At 36.2% G+C, this 14,428-nt stretch overlaps 2 protein-coding genes across 2 annotated transcripts; one reads left to right on the top strand and one right to left on the bottom strand.

Annotated features, from left to right (window-relative positions):
• The first annotated feature begins 1,588 nt into the window (after positions 1–1,588).
• LOC137388149 (myb/SANT-like DNA-binding domain-containing protein 4) lies at positions 1,589–2,422 on the top strand. Its single transcript, XM_068074653.1, has one exon. The coding sequence runs from the start codon at positions 1,589–1,591 to the stop codon at positions 2,420–2,422; it is 834 nt and encodes a 277-aa protein (XP_067930754.1).
• A 1,223-nt stretch (positions 2,423–3,645) lies between these two features.
• On the bottom strand, positions 3,646–4,843 carry LOC137388148 (uncharacterized protein in mobD 3'region-like). The gene is made up of 2 exons (XM_068074652.1): positions 4,800–4,843; positions 3,646–4,174 (listed from the first exon to the last, which is right to left on the bottom strand). The coding sequence occupies exons 1-2, from the start codon at positions 4,841–4,843 to the stop codon at positions 3,646–3,648; spliced, it is 573 nt and encodes a 190-aa protein (XP_067930753.1).
• Between the last annotated feature and the right edge of the window lie 9,585 nt (positions 4,844–14,428).

The raw sequence follows: 14,428 nt of genomic DNA, 5'->3' as shown, positions 1-14,428 counted from the left end.
ACATTGGCATAAAGTGATAGAAAAACGCCAATACTTTCTGATAAAATGTACTTATATTTTGTGTAAATTCATCTTTGACTAACATAATAATAATAGTAATAATAAGGCTGTACATGTGGCCAGACAAAATAAAGTGTTAACAGCCAGCTTCAGCAGTCGACAATCACACAACTACTGAATATTGATGACATTCCATAAATAGCGGCAGCCTATCAACACTAACTGGGTGACAGCGACTCGTGGCTGCTCATCAATTTGAAGTAGCATCTGCTATTACAAAGTATAATAAGGGACGCACCGGCTACAAGCTAGCTGTCTTCTCACAGAGTCAGCAATTAGGAAGTGTTATAATAATAGCGTGGGCTGCCATTATCACTCTATGTGAATCATGGGAATGACGTTAAACTCATATTAGCTTGTTTCATATCATCATCATTATTTTACTATCTAAATTTTCACTATTGTTTTCTGCTTCTGAAAATTATATTTTTAGTTGTGATCCTCAATGGAATTGGCATGCGGTTTCAACTACACTACCTTATAAGGGATTGGCTCGCATGCGGTGTCAACTACACTACCTTATAAGGAAAAGAACAGTTCTTTACTATAGACATTGAACTACTAGCCATGGTTAAAGGGTACAATGGCTGATGCACTCTGGAATGTTCCTCTCACGCGGATGCGTTAGCTTGCCCTAAGCAGTTCACATACCAGTATAGCTATGTTGTTACTAACGGTTGTGTTATCATGTTAAAGAGAAACCATAGCCTAGTGGTCTAGACTGCCTGATTTGCAAACAACGGGTTGGGGGTAGAACACCCAAAAGGCCACAGGTAGTGATAGGAATGACAGCCAACCTTAGGTTGCTCTCTGCATATGGGTACGTCTACCGTCTTCAAGGTTCCCTGGCCACTGGACTCGGACATGTTCAGCAAATATCACAAAACCATTGTTTGTACAACAATCTACATATATAAATCTCAAAGTTTGTGTGTGTGTCGGGTATCGGTTTGCTCAGCTGGAGCTGTTAAAATTTGGAGATGAAATATCTGTTTCATGCAGGATTTGATTAGTTTACGGCTCTTATTAGTAAGCTTACTCAAATTAGCCATTAGCAATGTGATAGGCTAATGAAAATTGGCAAGCAACTACATTACCTCTCACTATTTATAAGCTGATTTTTAATACCCATGCAACGCCAGGCATTCCGCTAGTGTTTTTATAAAAACAAGCGCAGCCTCTACTTGCAGTAAGCTAAGAAGACATTGTACTCGACCTTTCAGGGATTTCTCACACATTTACATGTATGTCATCATAGTTATTCCTTTGGCCATTCCTTGCATCACATCTTGAAAATTTAACTCATGAGTGAGCAAAATAATTGATAGATGTGGTACCATCATGAAGTGATAACAAAATTAATGTTCCTGTAATTTACTGCTGGCAAAATTTTGATAGTTTTTGTAAGCTTAGTGAATGCAGGTTAAACCATTGAATAATTAGGAGCGACTATACAGCAGCAGACAGGTTGCAATTGACAGCAGAAAACTTGCAACTAACGGCATTCAAGTTGCAAGTGACAGCAGACATGTTGCAAGTGACAGCAGATAAGTTGCAAGTGACAGCAGACAGGTTGCAAGCAGAAGCAAACAGCTTGCCAGTGACGGCCGACAGGTTGCAAGTGACAGCAGATACGTTGCAAGTGACGGCAGAGAGATTGCAAGTGACAGCAGACGAGTTGCAAGGGACAACAGACAAGTTGCAAGTGACAGCAGACAAGTTGCAAGTGATAGCAGACAGGTTACAAGTGATAGCAGACAAGTTGCAAGTGACACCAGGCAGATTGCAAGAGTCAGCAGACAGATTGCAAGTGACAGCAGACAGGTTACAAGTGACAGCAGAGAGATTGCAAGTGACAGCAGACAGGTTACAAGTGACAGTAGACAGGTTGCAAGTGACAGCAGGGAGGTTGCAAGTGACAGCAGGCATGTTACAAGTGACAGCAGGCAGATTGCAAGTGATGGTAGACAGGTTACAAGTGACAGCAGACAGATTGCAAGTGACAGCAGACAGGTTACAAGTGACAGCAGGCAGGTTGCAGGTGACAGCAGACCAATTGCAAGTGACAGCAGACAGGTTACAAGTGACAGCACAGAGATTGCAAGTGACAGCAGACAGGTTACAAGTGACAGCAGACAGATTACAAGTGACAGCAGATAGATTACAAGTGACAGCAGACAGGTTACAAGTGACAGCAGACAGGTTGCAAGTGACAGCAGGCAGGTTGCAAATGACAGTAGACAGGTTACAACTGACAGCAGGCAGGTTGCAAGTGACAGCAGGCAGGTTGCACGTGACAGAAGACAGGTTACAAGCGACAGCAGACAGGTCGCAAACAGAAAACAGTTTTTTCATGCCCTGAAACTAAACCACAAGCCAGTGCCCGGGACACAAGTTTGATAAAGTTTAGTAGATTAAAATATAAAAATATAGCCAAGGCCTGACAGCATACCAATAACGATGACACGATTGTTGTGAACGAATTTAAAAGTCAACGGTGTCGAGGAAATAATGCGCACCAAATAATATCTTGGTTTAGGTCTGGTAATTGGTTTTGGTAGTAGAATTTTGATAGTAGGATTTTGGTAGTGGGATTTTGGTAGTAGGATTTGGATAATGGTTGAATCAACAAAAGTAGCCGCAATGTTGTGATGCAATCAAACTGGTGATTATAAGTTTCATGTAAAAAATGTTTCTATGAATATTTCAACGAGAAATAATTACACAGTTGTTTGGAATTGTGCAGGCCATGCGACAGGGCTACAGTGAATGCTTCAGAGTAAGATGTCATCGAGGAAAATCAAAATGTTCATCCTATAAGGTAAACATTGAAATGTTTCGATGGGTAAATTCAGCATAGAATAATTATTATACGCACTATTACACGATAGTAATGATTATGATAGTTTTATTTTAACTTAGTTACAGCCAAGCCTGCACTTGCTACCACCCTTGCGTGCAAACTTTTAACATGTCAGTTTAAAGCAAATAATTGTTTTAATACAAATAAATTTTTAACATATCTAGCTCAAAATCTTTTTTTTGTTAAGAACATTGCAGAAAAGGTGAAACAGATAATGGAAATTAAAAGCAAAATGTAACAGAATCAAAGCCTATATAAACATATATAACCTTTCCCAGCCTTAGTTTACAATCAAGGTATGTATTGTACGCCTGTCTCTAAGGCTAAAAGAACAACAAAGACTTTTCTATTCATTATTGCTCTATTTATTTAGTTTTTACTCGTACAATGAGTTCTTTAAAAAATATCGTATAACAAACTTTTTTTAAATGAACATGTAAAATATAATAATTAGAGATAATTGTATTTATTATTGCTTTAACTAACCGAGTAAATTTTTATTGCAGTAAAAAAAGCAGATAGCATTAAAAATAATAGCGATTTTAATAATATTTTTAAGTAATTTTGACCAAATGACTGGTTTGATCAACATCTTCAAGTAAGACAATGTGCATTTGGAATATTTGCAAAAAATAACCAAAAACAGCTGAAACGCTATATAATTACACAGAAATCACTCATTCGTCGAAATAGATTGTATAAAAGTTGTTCATTCAAAATCCTTATTGATGAAAACAGACTTTAAGCTCTCTTAAGGTTCTGAAACTAAGCCTCAAGTCATTTAGCCTCAAGTCACGAAGCCTCAAGTCACTAAGCCTCAAGTCACTAAGCCTCAAGTCACTAAGCCTCAAGTCACTTAGCCTCAAGTCACTTAGCCTCAAGTCACTTAGCCTCAAGTCACTTAGCCTCAAGTCACTAAGCCTCAAGTCACTAAGCCTCAAGTCACTTAGCCTCAAGCCACTTAGCCTCAAGTCACTAAGCCTCAAGTCACTAAGCCTCAAGTCACTAAGCCTCAAGTCACTTAGCCTCAAGTCACTAAGCCTCAAGTCACTTAGCCTCAAGTCACTAAGCCTCAAGTTACTAAGCCTCAAGTCACTAAGCCTCAAGTCACTAAGCCTCAAGTCACTTAGCCTCAAGTCACTTAGCCTCAAGTCACTAAGCCTCAAGTCACTAAGCCTCAAGTCACTAAGCCTCAAGTCACTTAGCCTCAAGTCACTTAGCCTCAAGTCACTAAGCCTCAAGTCACTAAGCCTCAAGTCACCACCGGGACACAAATGTGATTAATAAAAGTTTAGAAGAGCAGAATATTAAAAATATAGCGAGGCCTGACAGTGCGTCAGACAAGATTGCTAGAAATTGGTTTGGCACAGTTAAATGACATTTGTTGCAGAATTTGAAAGGTCAATGGTGTTGAGGAAACATTGTTTATAAAAGCAAATCTACTCCGTAATGGTTGCATCAACGAAAGTAGTCGCTGTGTTGCAATACAATTAACCTGGTGATTATAAGTTTCTTGTAAAACATGTTTCTATGAATAATACAACCGCGTCACAATAAGTCTAAGTGACACATTTGAGAGGTTTAGAGTGGCAGCAGGGTGGTATTGTGTTTAGAGTGGCAGCAGGGTGGTATTGTGTTGGACTTCCTAAAGTAATGACTTTGCAACTATATGGTAGATGCTTACGTTATGTAATGTCAACGTATTTGTAAAAACAAACAGTCAGTGCAGTTGATTGGCTTCATTGTGGAATAAGCAATCTAAACATTAAGCGTAGTGCATAATATTAAAAAAAACTTTTTCTTGTTTGAAGTAATATTTTAGAAAAAAACATGAGCCACTGATAAAGTTCATTACCATTTATTACCATTTATTCACTTTTTCTTTGCCAGAAGAGATGTAGATAGAACCAGGTCAGCCATGTTGAGCCGATCTTTGGATGCTGAGTTCTGGTTGGCTGAGCAATGATAGTACAATAGAAGAGAATTGGAGGCCTATTAGTTTCTTGTAAAACAACGCTATTTATAGTATGTAAAATAAATGAAAATAGAATTCATATTACCTTTGAGTATGAATATCTCTCAATTTCTAATGAACAAACACAATACCACTCATTGTAATGCACTCACAAAATACCACTCCTTGTAATGCACTCACACAATACCACTCCTTGTAATGCACTCACACAATACCACTCCTTGTAATGCACTCACACAATACCACTCCTTGTAATGCACTCACACAATACCACTCCTTGTAATGCACTCACACAATACCACTCCTTGTAATGCACTCACACAATACCACTCCTTGTAATGCACTCACACAATACCACTCCTTGTAATGCACTCACACAAAATTTCAGTAGATTTTATCAGAAATTTTATTTTTTATCATTTGTGTTGGTTATTAATGTTTTAAGTGATCTGACAGACAGGATGATTTTAGATTAAAATCGACAAAATGTTCAAAAAAAAAACTTACCAAAATAATGTAACTAGTCGCGGCTGCTTGCCTCTATTGTTATTGATATCGACTATTGCGTTTAAGTTGCAGCAGTTTGTGTTTCTATTCTGTTAGTCGCTGCCTAAGTGCAACTACAGCGCAACCTAAGGATACGATTACCCTGATATATGATTTTTTCTCTTTACGAAGTGGAACATGCTGATTTTTTCACCTCGCCGTATGAATCTTATTTCACCATACAAATTCAACAAAATCTTCGCTCGAGGTTCAAGCATGGCTGTCGGTGAGCTTATTATGTAGTCAAAATAACAAAAACACCAGAATACTGTTTGCCTGAGAACATTGACAACGCCTACAAGAGATACGATGACCGATTTCTTTCTGTTCAGCAATTTTCATATGTAAAACAGTCACATTTTTCTTTGAAACCAGTAACAAAGTTGGAGTTGCGGTTCCTTTACACAGTGGTCAAACAACTTTCAGTAACCTGCTAACAAAAACCCATTTCATTACAAAAGCAGCATTGTTCAGGTTTTTTTGTCGAATTAGGTTGAAAAGGTTTTAACTGCTCAAAATTATAGTAAAAGCAAAAACAAAAACTGATAAGTGATCAAATTTTAGTAATAAAAAGTTGAAATTCAGTAAAATAGTTAAAAGTACTAAATTTAGTTTCAAGTCTGCGAGTAGTAAGCTAAATTTATTTGAGGTGAATTCAAAGTTTATGTTATATGTACGTTTGTCTTGAAGGTAAGAACTATCTACGGTATGACTGTACATGACACATTATAATGTTAAACTTTATTGCATATCATAACTACTAAATACACCAAATGCACTAAAGTTACTCTAGGTAACTATAGTTACTAAGGTTAACATAGTATTTTGTTACTAATTTTTAATATGCATAGCACTTATAAAATTTTGACAATTTTTACCAAGGGATGTTTGCACTATATAATTACTATGGTTTTTATACCTATATATCTTATATCCTGAGGGTGCACTGTATAGACGTCATAATCACGCCTGCTTCGATCTGAGCATTTTAACCGCATTCAATTTTTGTCAATTTTATCTTGAAACTTCTTTGCAGTCAAATCACGTCAAACATGAAAGACAATCGCAAAAGGTCAAAAATACTGATACTATCTGATAAAATTCTGATACTATGTGATAAAATACTGATACTATCTGATAAAATACTGATACTATCTGATAAAATACTGATACTATCTGATAAAATACTGATACTATCTGATAAAATACTGATACTATCTGATAAAATACTGATACTATCTGATAAAATACTGATACTATCTGATAAAATACTGATACTATCTGATAAAATACTGATACTATTTGATAAAATCTACTAAAATTTTGTGTAGAATTGTCTTTAGCAATATAGAGCAAAATATTACACTTGCTATAGGAACAGTGAAACCAGAATAGGCTGAAAGTCAATAATATTATATTTAATAATATTTAATAATAATTTAATAATAATATTATATATAATATTTGTAAATCAATATCTCTCACCGCGTTTCTTCAAACCAATAGAGCGTCCATACCAATAGATTTATCCAATAAAGAATATCTAATAGATAAACCAAACCAATAGACTTAAGGTAGCTAAGGTTGCCATATAGCTGTGCCCTTTACATATAACAGATGTCTCTTCACAGTCAGATGTGTATTTCACTTCTGACTGAGTAGTGATTACTTAATTGTAGCCGCAACTGCTCGGATTTAGCTTGGCAAAGGGGGCTGAACAATGGCGAAGACTGAACTCTCTTCACCAATGCTCTCTGCCGTTGTTACATTTTATAAAATTTCAATCTTGTCCAGGGCAATTTAAGCTGTCCAATCATCTCGATTGTATAAGCTTATGGCCTCAAACTCTTGCAGCAGTCTGAGAGCCGGGACCATAAAGCTGACCATTCAACCTTGAATCTAACAGCAGACCCTGTCCTCTTTCTGGTTGGTATACTTTTTAGATATGCAGCGCTTCCTCTATACATTATGCAGCATCAGTGTTGTCATAGTTTATTTTATTTAATAGAAATAATCAATTTTTATCAAGCAGATCAGTTACTGGTTTTGATAAGTAAACAAGACTGCCTTGAGCTGGCCAGTTATAAATTTTCTTCTCAGCAATATAATCTTGTAGTTACTACTTTAATTAAAAAAGAATGAAACATATCATCACCTTTCCTCATGGCTAGTGAAACCACCAGCCATAACTGACAACTTTTCCATAGCCAGATATTCACCCTGTAACTGTATATAGCTGATCTAAGACAAATCCTAGCATTCAAGGTTTATTGACACCAAATCTGAAGTTTTGCTCTGATGCAATGTATTGAGTTTGCATGAGAAGACAATTACTAAAATCGAATTTTAATTGAAATCGGTCTGTTCAATAATGAAGAATAATGCAGTTGTGCCGTACCACGTGCTATTCATTAACTATGTTTTTATGATGAAGTTAATCTGAAATTTTGTATCAAGATGGAAAAAGCAAAAATCTCTAAATTAAGCGAGTTTTGTTGAAAATTTTCATCGACTGTTTCATGCTTGCAAAAGATTGAAACAGCTCTTGCAAATGATGCACAGAAAACCATCCCCATAAGCTACTCTATTAAAAACATTTTCACACGTCAGTTCCTTTTATTTCAATTTGACAAGACAGGTGTGCCGGGCTAGGGCCTGTAGTGTAGATTTCTGTTTTTTTAACAACGAGCGAGCATTAATCCGCAACATGCGAATATCCATTGAAACACTTATCACATCCTAAATCAATCAACGTGCGCACAAATTCAAATCAACATCATCTGACACATGAAAACATAGAAATAGCAAACGAACTCAATCAGTCAAAATGAAATGACGTTAATGAATTTGAGAAATTTGAGAAATACTTACTGGATGGACAATGGAGAGAGTAATCTTCGCATTATTAAGAGATTGTATGAATCACTGCGCCTCTCTCTTTCTTGCTCTTCAATGAGGCTGCTCTAATTTGATTACACATAAACAGGAGACATGACAACAAAGACGTTTGCTAACATAATACATTACTATTGTTCATAGGAATGCCCTTTAGAAAGCTAAACTATTGAACACCCAGGCTTTTCACTAAATAAACTTCCTTCATGTTGCAGTACAGTTTTAGTTCAGCTCAAGCAGACACTCATATGCAGTAATCAAACCTAAGACTTGGTTATACCCATCATATGACTCACCTGCCGAGCTTGTCACCTGCAGATCTTGTCACCTGCAAAGCTTGTCACCTGCAGAGTTTGTGGCATATGAAATTGTAAGTACATGACTATGTTAGTAAAAGCTAGCACTAGAGACAGCAACGATAGATATTTGCAATTGCAATGACATTTTAGAAGAGGAAGTGTGGCTGAATGTGAGAATGTAAAAATTTGTGAAGTTGCAAAAGTTCCTTCTAGTATAATCTAGAAGGCGGTGTGGGTGGTGCTGTCAAATCCAGAGCAATAAGTAGTTGGACTAAGGGCTAGCTACATGTAAATCAAACTGAAGCTTCCAAAGTAAGCATATCTCTGACGTTTGCAAGAAAAGGAACTCGACTATATAGAAACAGAGAATGAAGAAACATTGTAATCAAATAGTATACAAAATTTCATTAGTTAGTAATAAACCAATTCGATCAAACTTGCTAAAAACATTGTCATATAAATTTGAACAGAAATTCCAAAAAATTAATATTTTCAATTTGAGCGATAAGAAACAGTGAATAACCAGGAAATAAAAACATAACTAGAGTCTTGCATTCACGAGACATTAACTGCCTCATCAAGTGAGAGTTTGGATTGTGTTTGATCAAACAGAATCTAGCTTGATCTATGCCCTAAGGTTTCCGGTTGGCATCTGCTGTCTGGTTGTAAGTGTTGTATTTTTGATTGTATTCCCAACTAACTACATTCACTGATGCTGAAAGCATTGGTTCAACAGTCATGTGTCTACCAGTTATAATCACAATAGTGATAAGGGTGGACGATTACTCATACTTAACTCTTTAGCAATTTTGGTCAGCACTGGGTTATGACTTATCATTGTTATTGACTACTCTTAATATAACCATTGTAACATACAATGTACATACTTACTATAACTAGTGTAACATAGATACTTACTATAACTAGTGTAACATACATACTTACTATAACTAGTGTAACATACATACTTACTATAACTAGTGTAACATACATACTTACTATGACTAGTGTAACATACATACTTACTATAACTAATGTAACATACATACTTACTATAACCATTGTAACATACATACTTACTATAACTAGTGTAACATACATACTTACTATAACCATTGTAACATACATACTTACTATAACTAGTGTAACATACATACCTACTATAACTAGTGTAACATACAGACTTACTATAACCATTGTAACATACATACTTACTATAACCATTGTAACGCACATACTTACCATAACTAGTGTCCCATACATACCTACTATAACTAGTGTAACATACATACTAATCAAATGAAAATGAATGAAAATGAAATGTTAATGAATCAAAACAGTTGTCATTAATTTTTCCTGTTGAACAGGAGGTTTTGAGCTTAGTAACTCTGAAATATTAGGCTCATATGTATACTCTTTCTTGTAACGATGACTAATGACTTTGTATTGTTTTATTTGTGTAGGAATAGACTTATGTTTTTTGTAAGAAAACATCATGTTAAGAGGTCTAATCCATCAGATCAAACTGGCCTAGCTTTATGCTAACAAATTGTTTAGTATGGTGAGGTTTGACATTTAATGTCGGATCATGGTATAATGGCTAACCGCTTATTTGGGTGTCATCATTATGGCATTTGACTCATATTTAAAGACAAAACTTTTTCTGATGCGAATATTGTTTTTGTGAACTTGGTTAGATTTTTTTGTCCATTTGTAGAGCTGCGTTTTAACATGAAGCAAGCAATCTGGTTTCTCATTTTCCTGTCAGTTGCGAAAGAAATATCTTCTAGTAAGTAAATCCTTACTATCATGCACCCATTATCATTGACACATGGTGAGGGGTGTCACACATGGATAGCAGTGTTAGACATGACAAATGGTGTCAGACATTGTAGTGGTGTCACACATGGCGAGTGGTGTCACATATAGCGAGTGGTGTCACATATGGCGAGTGGTGTCATATATGGCGGGTGGTGTCCCATATGATGAGTAGTGTGACACATGAGGACTGGTGTAATACATGGCTAGCGGTGTCACATATAGTGAGTAGCGTGATATGTGGCGGAGCAGTGTCACAATCGGCAAGTGGTGGCACACATAACAAATGGTGAGACCCATGGTGAGGGTGTCACACATGGTGATCAGTGTCACATATGAAAATTTGGTGACAGTGATGTGACATATTTGACAGATTGCCATGAGGCTTTTTGTCAAATAGATAGGCCCTTTGTAGTCTTCGCTGTCTACATACTCTGTCACAAGCTGGATGGACAGTCGTCAAACAGTTGATAGTCAGTCGATAGTCAGTCGATAGTCAGCTGATAGACAGTCGATAGACAGTCGATAGTCAGTCGATAATCAGTAGATAGTCAATCGATAGTCAGTCGATAGTCAGTCGATAAACAGTCAATAGACAATCGATAGTCAGTCGATAGCCAGTCGATAGTCAGTCGATAGTCAGTCGATGGTTAGTCGATAAACAGTCGATAGTCAGTTGATAATCAGCCGATAGTCAGTCGATAGTCAGCCGATAGTCAGTCGATAGTCAGTCGATAGACAGTCAATAGACAGTGCACACTTAGACTGAAATACATTGGAGAATTACCGTGCAAACTTCTCTTCAAGCATATTAAGAGTGCTTAATTTGCATCTTCTGCTTTGTTGTGGTTGGCTATCTGATCATTAGAGAAAGTTTTTGGAGTAAAACTCGAAACACATGTATAAAAGCATTTGATTTATGATAAGAACTGTGTCATTTTATGATAATATGACATATTTAAATTAATGTTGTTGAATAAAGTTATCAACAACAAATACTAGTATATCTAAAAATTACAAACACCAAGATAAAAATTGATTTCTAAACATATTAAGGACAAAAAATTACGGTCATGTTTAGCTTCTCCAGTGTGCTTTCCAATGTCTTTTATTATGCGTGCAGAATGTTTTAGTCTCGAGAAGGTATTCATTTTTTTCTTGTGCCATTTGCACAGGTGCAAGCAGGGAGTTGCATTCCAGCTAATAAAGTAGCCCTCGCTACTTCGTGCTTTAGTTTTGCAGCTTCATTGATTTAATACTTTAATATTTATTCTTTAATAAATGTGAAAACATTCATTAAAAGTTAAGATGACCTTGATAAAGGTGACAAGATGACTAAGATGACCTTGAACTAAGTTTTTAGTAAATTTTATCAGAAAGTATCAATATTTATTATTATATTTGATTGTTTTTGATTTTTAAGGACGATCACCAGTATGTTTTAAGATAAAAATCATAAAACTTGATCGCAATTAAAATGCTCAAATCAAGGGGAAGTGCGATTGTCACGTCTAAAGTTGCACTTTGGCGAAGTGATCGACAGAATAGAGACGCATATTGCTGCAATCTCAATGCAGTAGCCCATATCGTCTATCGCAATGATAACAACTAATGACTTCATTTAGCACTTATCTTTCTTCTGAACGTTTTAATCGCAATCAAGTCTTTCCAATTTTAATCTTCAAGCATACTGGAATTCATATCTCCTCAAACATCAAAAATCATGACAAATGATAGAAAAATGCTGATACTTTCTGATAAAATCTACTAAAGACTGATTCAGATACCGTAAGTTCAACTTTAAAGAAAAAAAAAGTAAAGACAACTAAAAGACATGAAATGTATAAATATCTTTCATACTCTGACTCAGTGATACCCTTCAGCGGACTGCAGTCAATGTGCAGGTATAGCGCTATGGAATCACCAGTGTGTCATCATGTGGAATTACCAGTGTGCCATCATGTGGAATTACCAGTGTGCCATCTTGTGGAATTATCAGTGTGTCATCATGTGGAATTATCAGTGTGCCATCATGTGGAATTATCAGTGTGCAGCAACTGGTGGCATACCGATGCTCCCACATCAGTTAACTACCAGTCATCGCAATTTGCCGTTTTTCATGTTACATTTTGTGAAATGTGAAAGTGCAAAATGCTGTTCCTTTTTTCCTGTGCTTGTGCCACATTTCATCATGATTCTTAAAATTTATCGACCCTCATGATCATCTATTACACCTAAGATTGCGAAGAAAATGCTAACGGTTAATGAAAAATTAGCTTTATTATATATGGTTTTAATAATTTTTACTTCATGGATTTTTACCCTTGTGGGAAGGGAGTGCAGGTCTCGATTACAGCAACAAGTGAGTGATTAGTGTAAGGCAAGTTGTTGTTAGGTATACTTGCTGATTATTGGCATGGTTATAGAGGCAAGTTGTTGTTAGGTATACTTGCTGATTATTGGCATGGTTATAGAGACAAGTTGTTGTTAAGTATACTTGCTGATTATTGGCATGGTTATAGAGGCAAGTTGTTGTTAGGTATACTTGCTGATTATTGGCATGGTTATAGAGACAAGTTGTTGTTAGGTATTACTTGCTGATTATTGGCATGGTTATAGAGGCAAGTTGTTGTTAGGTATACTTGCTGATTATTGGCATGGTTATAGAGGCAAGTTGTTGTTGGGTATACTTGCTGATTATTGGCATGGTTATAGAGGCAAGTTGTTGTTAGATATACTTGCTGATTATTGGCATGGTTATAGAGGCAAGTTGTTGTTAGGTATACTTGCTGATTATTGGCATGGTTATAGAGACAAGTTGTTGTTAGGTATACTTGCTGATTATTGGCATGGTTATAGAGGCAAGTTGTTGTTGGGTATACTTGCTGATTATTGGCATGGTTATAGAGGCAAGTTGTTGTTAGGTATACTTGCTGATTATTGGCATGGTTATAGAGGCAAATTGTTGTTAGGTATACTTGCTGATTATTGGCATGGTTATAGAGACAAGTTGTTGTTAGGCATACTTGCTGATTATTGGCATGGTTATAGAGGCAAGTTGTTGTTAGGTATACTTGCTGATTATTGGCATGGTTATAGAGGCAAGTTGTTGTTAGGTATACTTGCTGATTATTGGCATGGTTATAGAGACAAGTTGTTGTTAGGCATACTTGCTGATTATTGGCATGGTTATAGAGGCAAGTTGTTGTTAGGCATACTTGCTGATTATTGGCATGGTTAAGAAGATGTTTAAGCAAGAACATCATAAGCGCACAGCAATCTTTTATGTTAACCTTTTGTGTTACAGTGTCAGAGATAATTGACTGCCAAGATGCGAGTCAAGGTTCAGTATTTAACTTTGCGTTTGAAGAGAATAGAAAAATTGAAGTAAAACCTAGTGGCAAAGCCTGCACCGTGACTGTGACAATTGAAAATGTACCAGATCTGATCCTACTGACGATGAATACAAAAGATGGCTGTGAAGGCCAAGCGACTGTGCAGATGAAAACTAAACATGCACGTTCTAAACTTTTATTGAACGAAACTGAGATTTGTCAGAACGGAGCTGCTCCTGCTTTTAAAACATACTACCAGTTGGGATCGAATCTCATTTTTCGAATACATACAACCGCACTTTTCAACGAAAGGATTAAAATCCAAGGTAGGCTCAATCTAAAATCGTATATGCCTCCAACTTATTTTGACCAAGTAAAAGACTTTGAATACAATTATTTACCTGACTTCAAGAATGCAGCTTTAGATTCTGCAAATGCTGTTGACAAAATAGTTACACAAGCATCGAGTGAATAGAAAAGAATATATAATGGTAAAAATATCCCAGTTGAGAATACTTGCTTTATAGTTGCGAATAACAGCTGGTCTGATGCGGTGCTTTGTTAACTTCATCATTATTGCTTTAGTTAAGACTTGGGCTCAACCTAGAGTAACTCTATAAACATAGCTGATGAGACA

Source organism: Watersipora subatra, chromosome 2 (genome assembly GCF_963576615.1).
Source record: "Watersipora subatra chromosome 2, tzWatSuba1.1, whole genome shotgun sequence".
NCBI lineage: Eukaryota > Metazoa > Bryozoa > Gymnolaemata > Cheilostomatida > Watersiporidae > Watersipora > Watersipora subatra.
This window is presented reverse-complemented; position numbering and strand designations above follow the sequence as displayed.

Excerpts from the sequence above, each read along its gene's own strand:
- LOC137388149 (XM_068074653.1), top strand. The coding sequence starts at position 1,589 with ATGTTGCAAGTGACAGCAGATAAGTTGCAAGTGACAGCAGACAGGTTG.
- LOC137388148 (XM_068074652.1), bottom strand. The coding sequence starts at position 4,843 with ATGGCTGACCTGGTTCTATCTACATCTCTTCTGGCAAAGAAAAA. Across the intron at positions 4,175-4,799 it reads TCTCTTCTGGCAAAGAAAAA|GCTTAGTGACTTGAGGCTTA; the intron begins GTGAATAAATGG and ends TGGTGACTTGAG.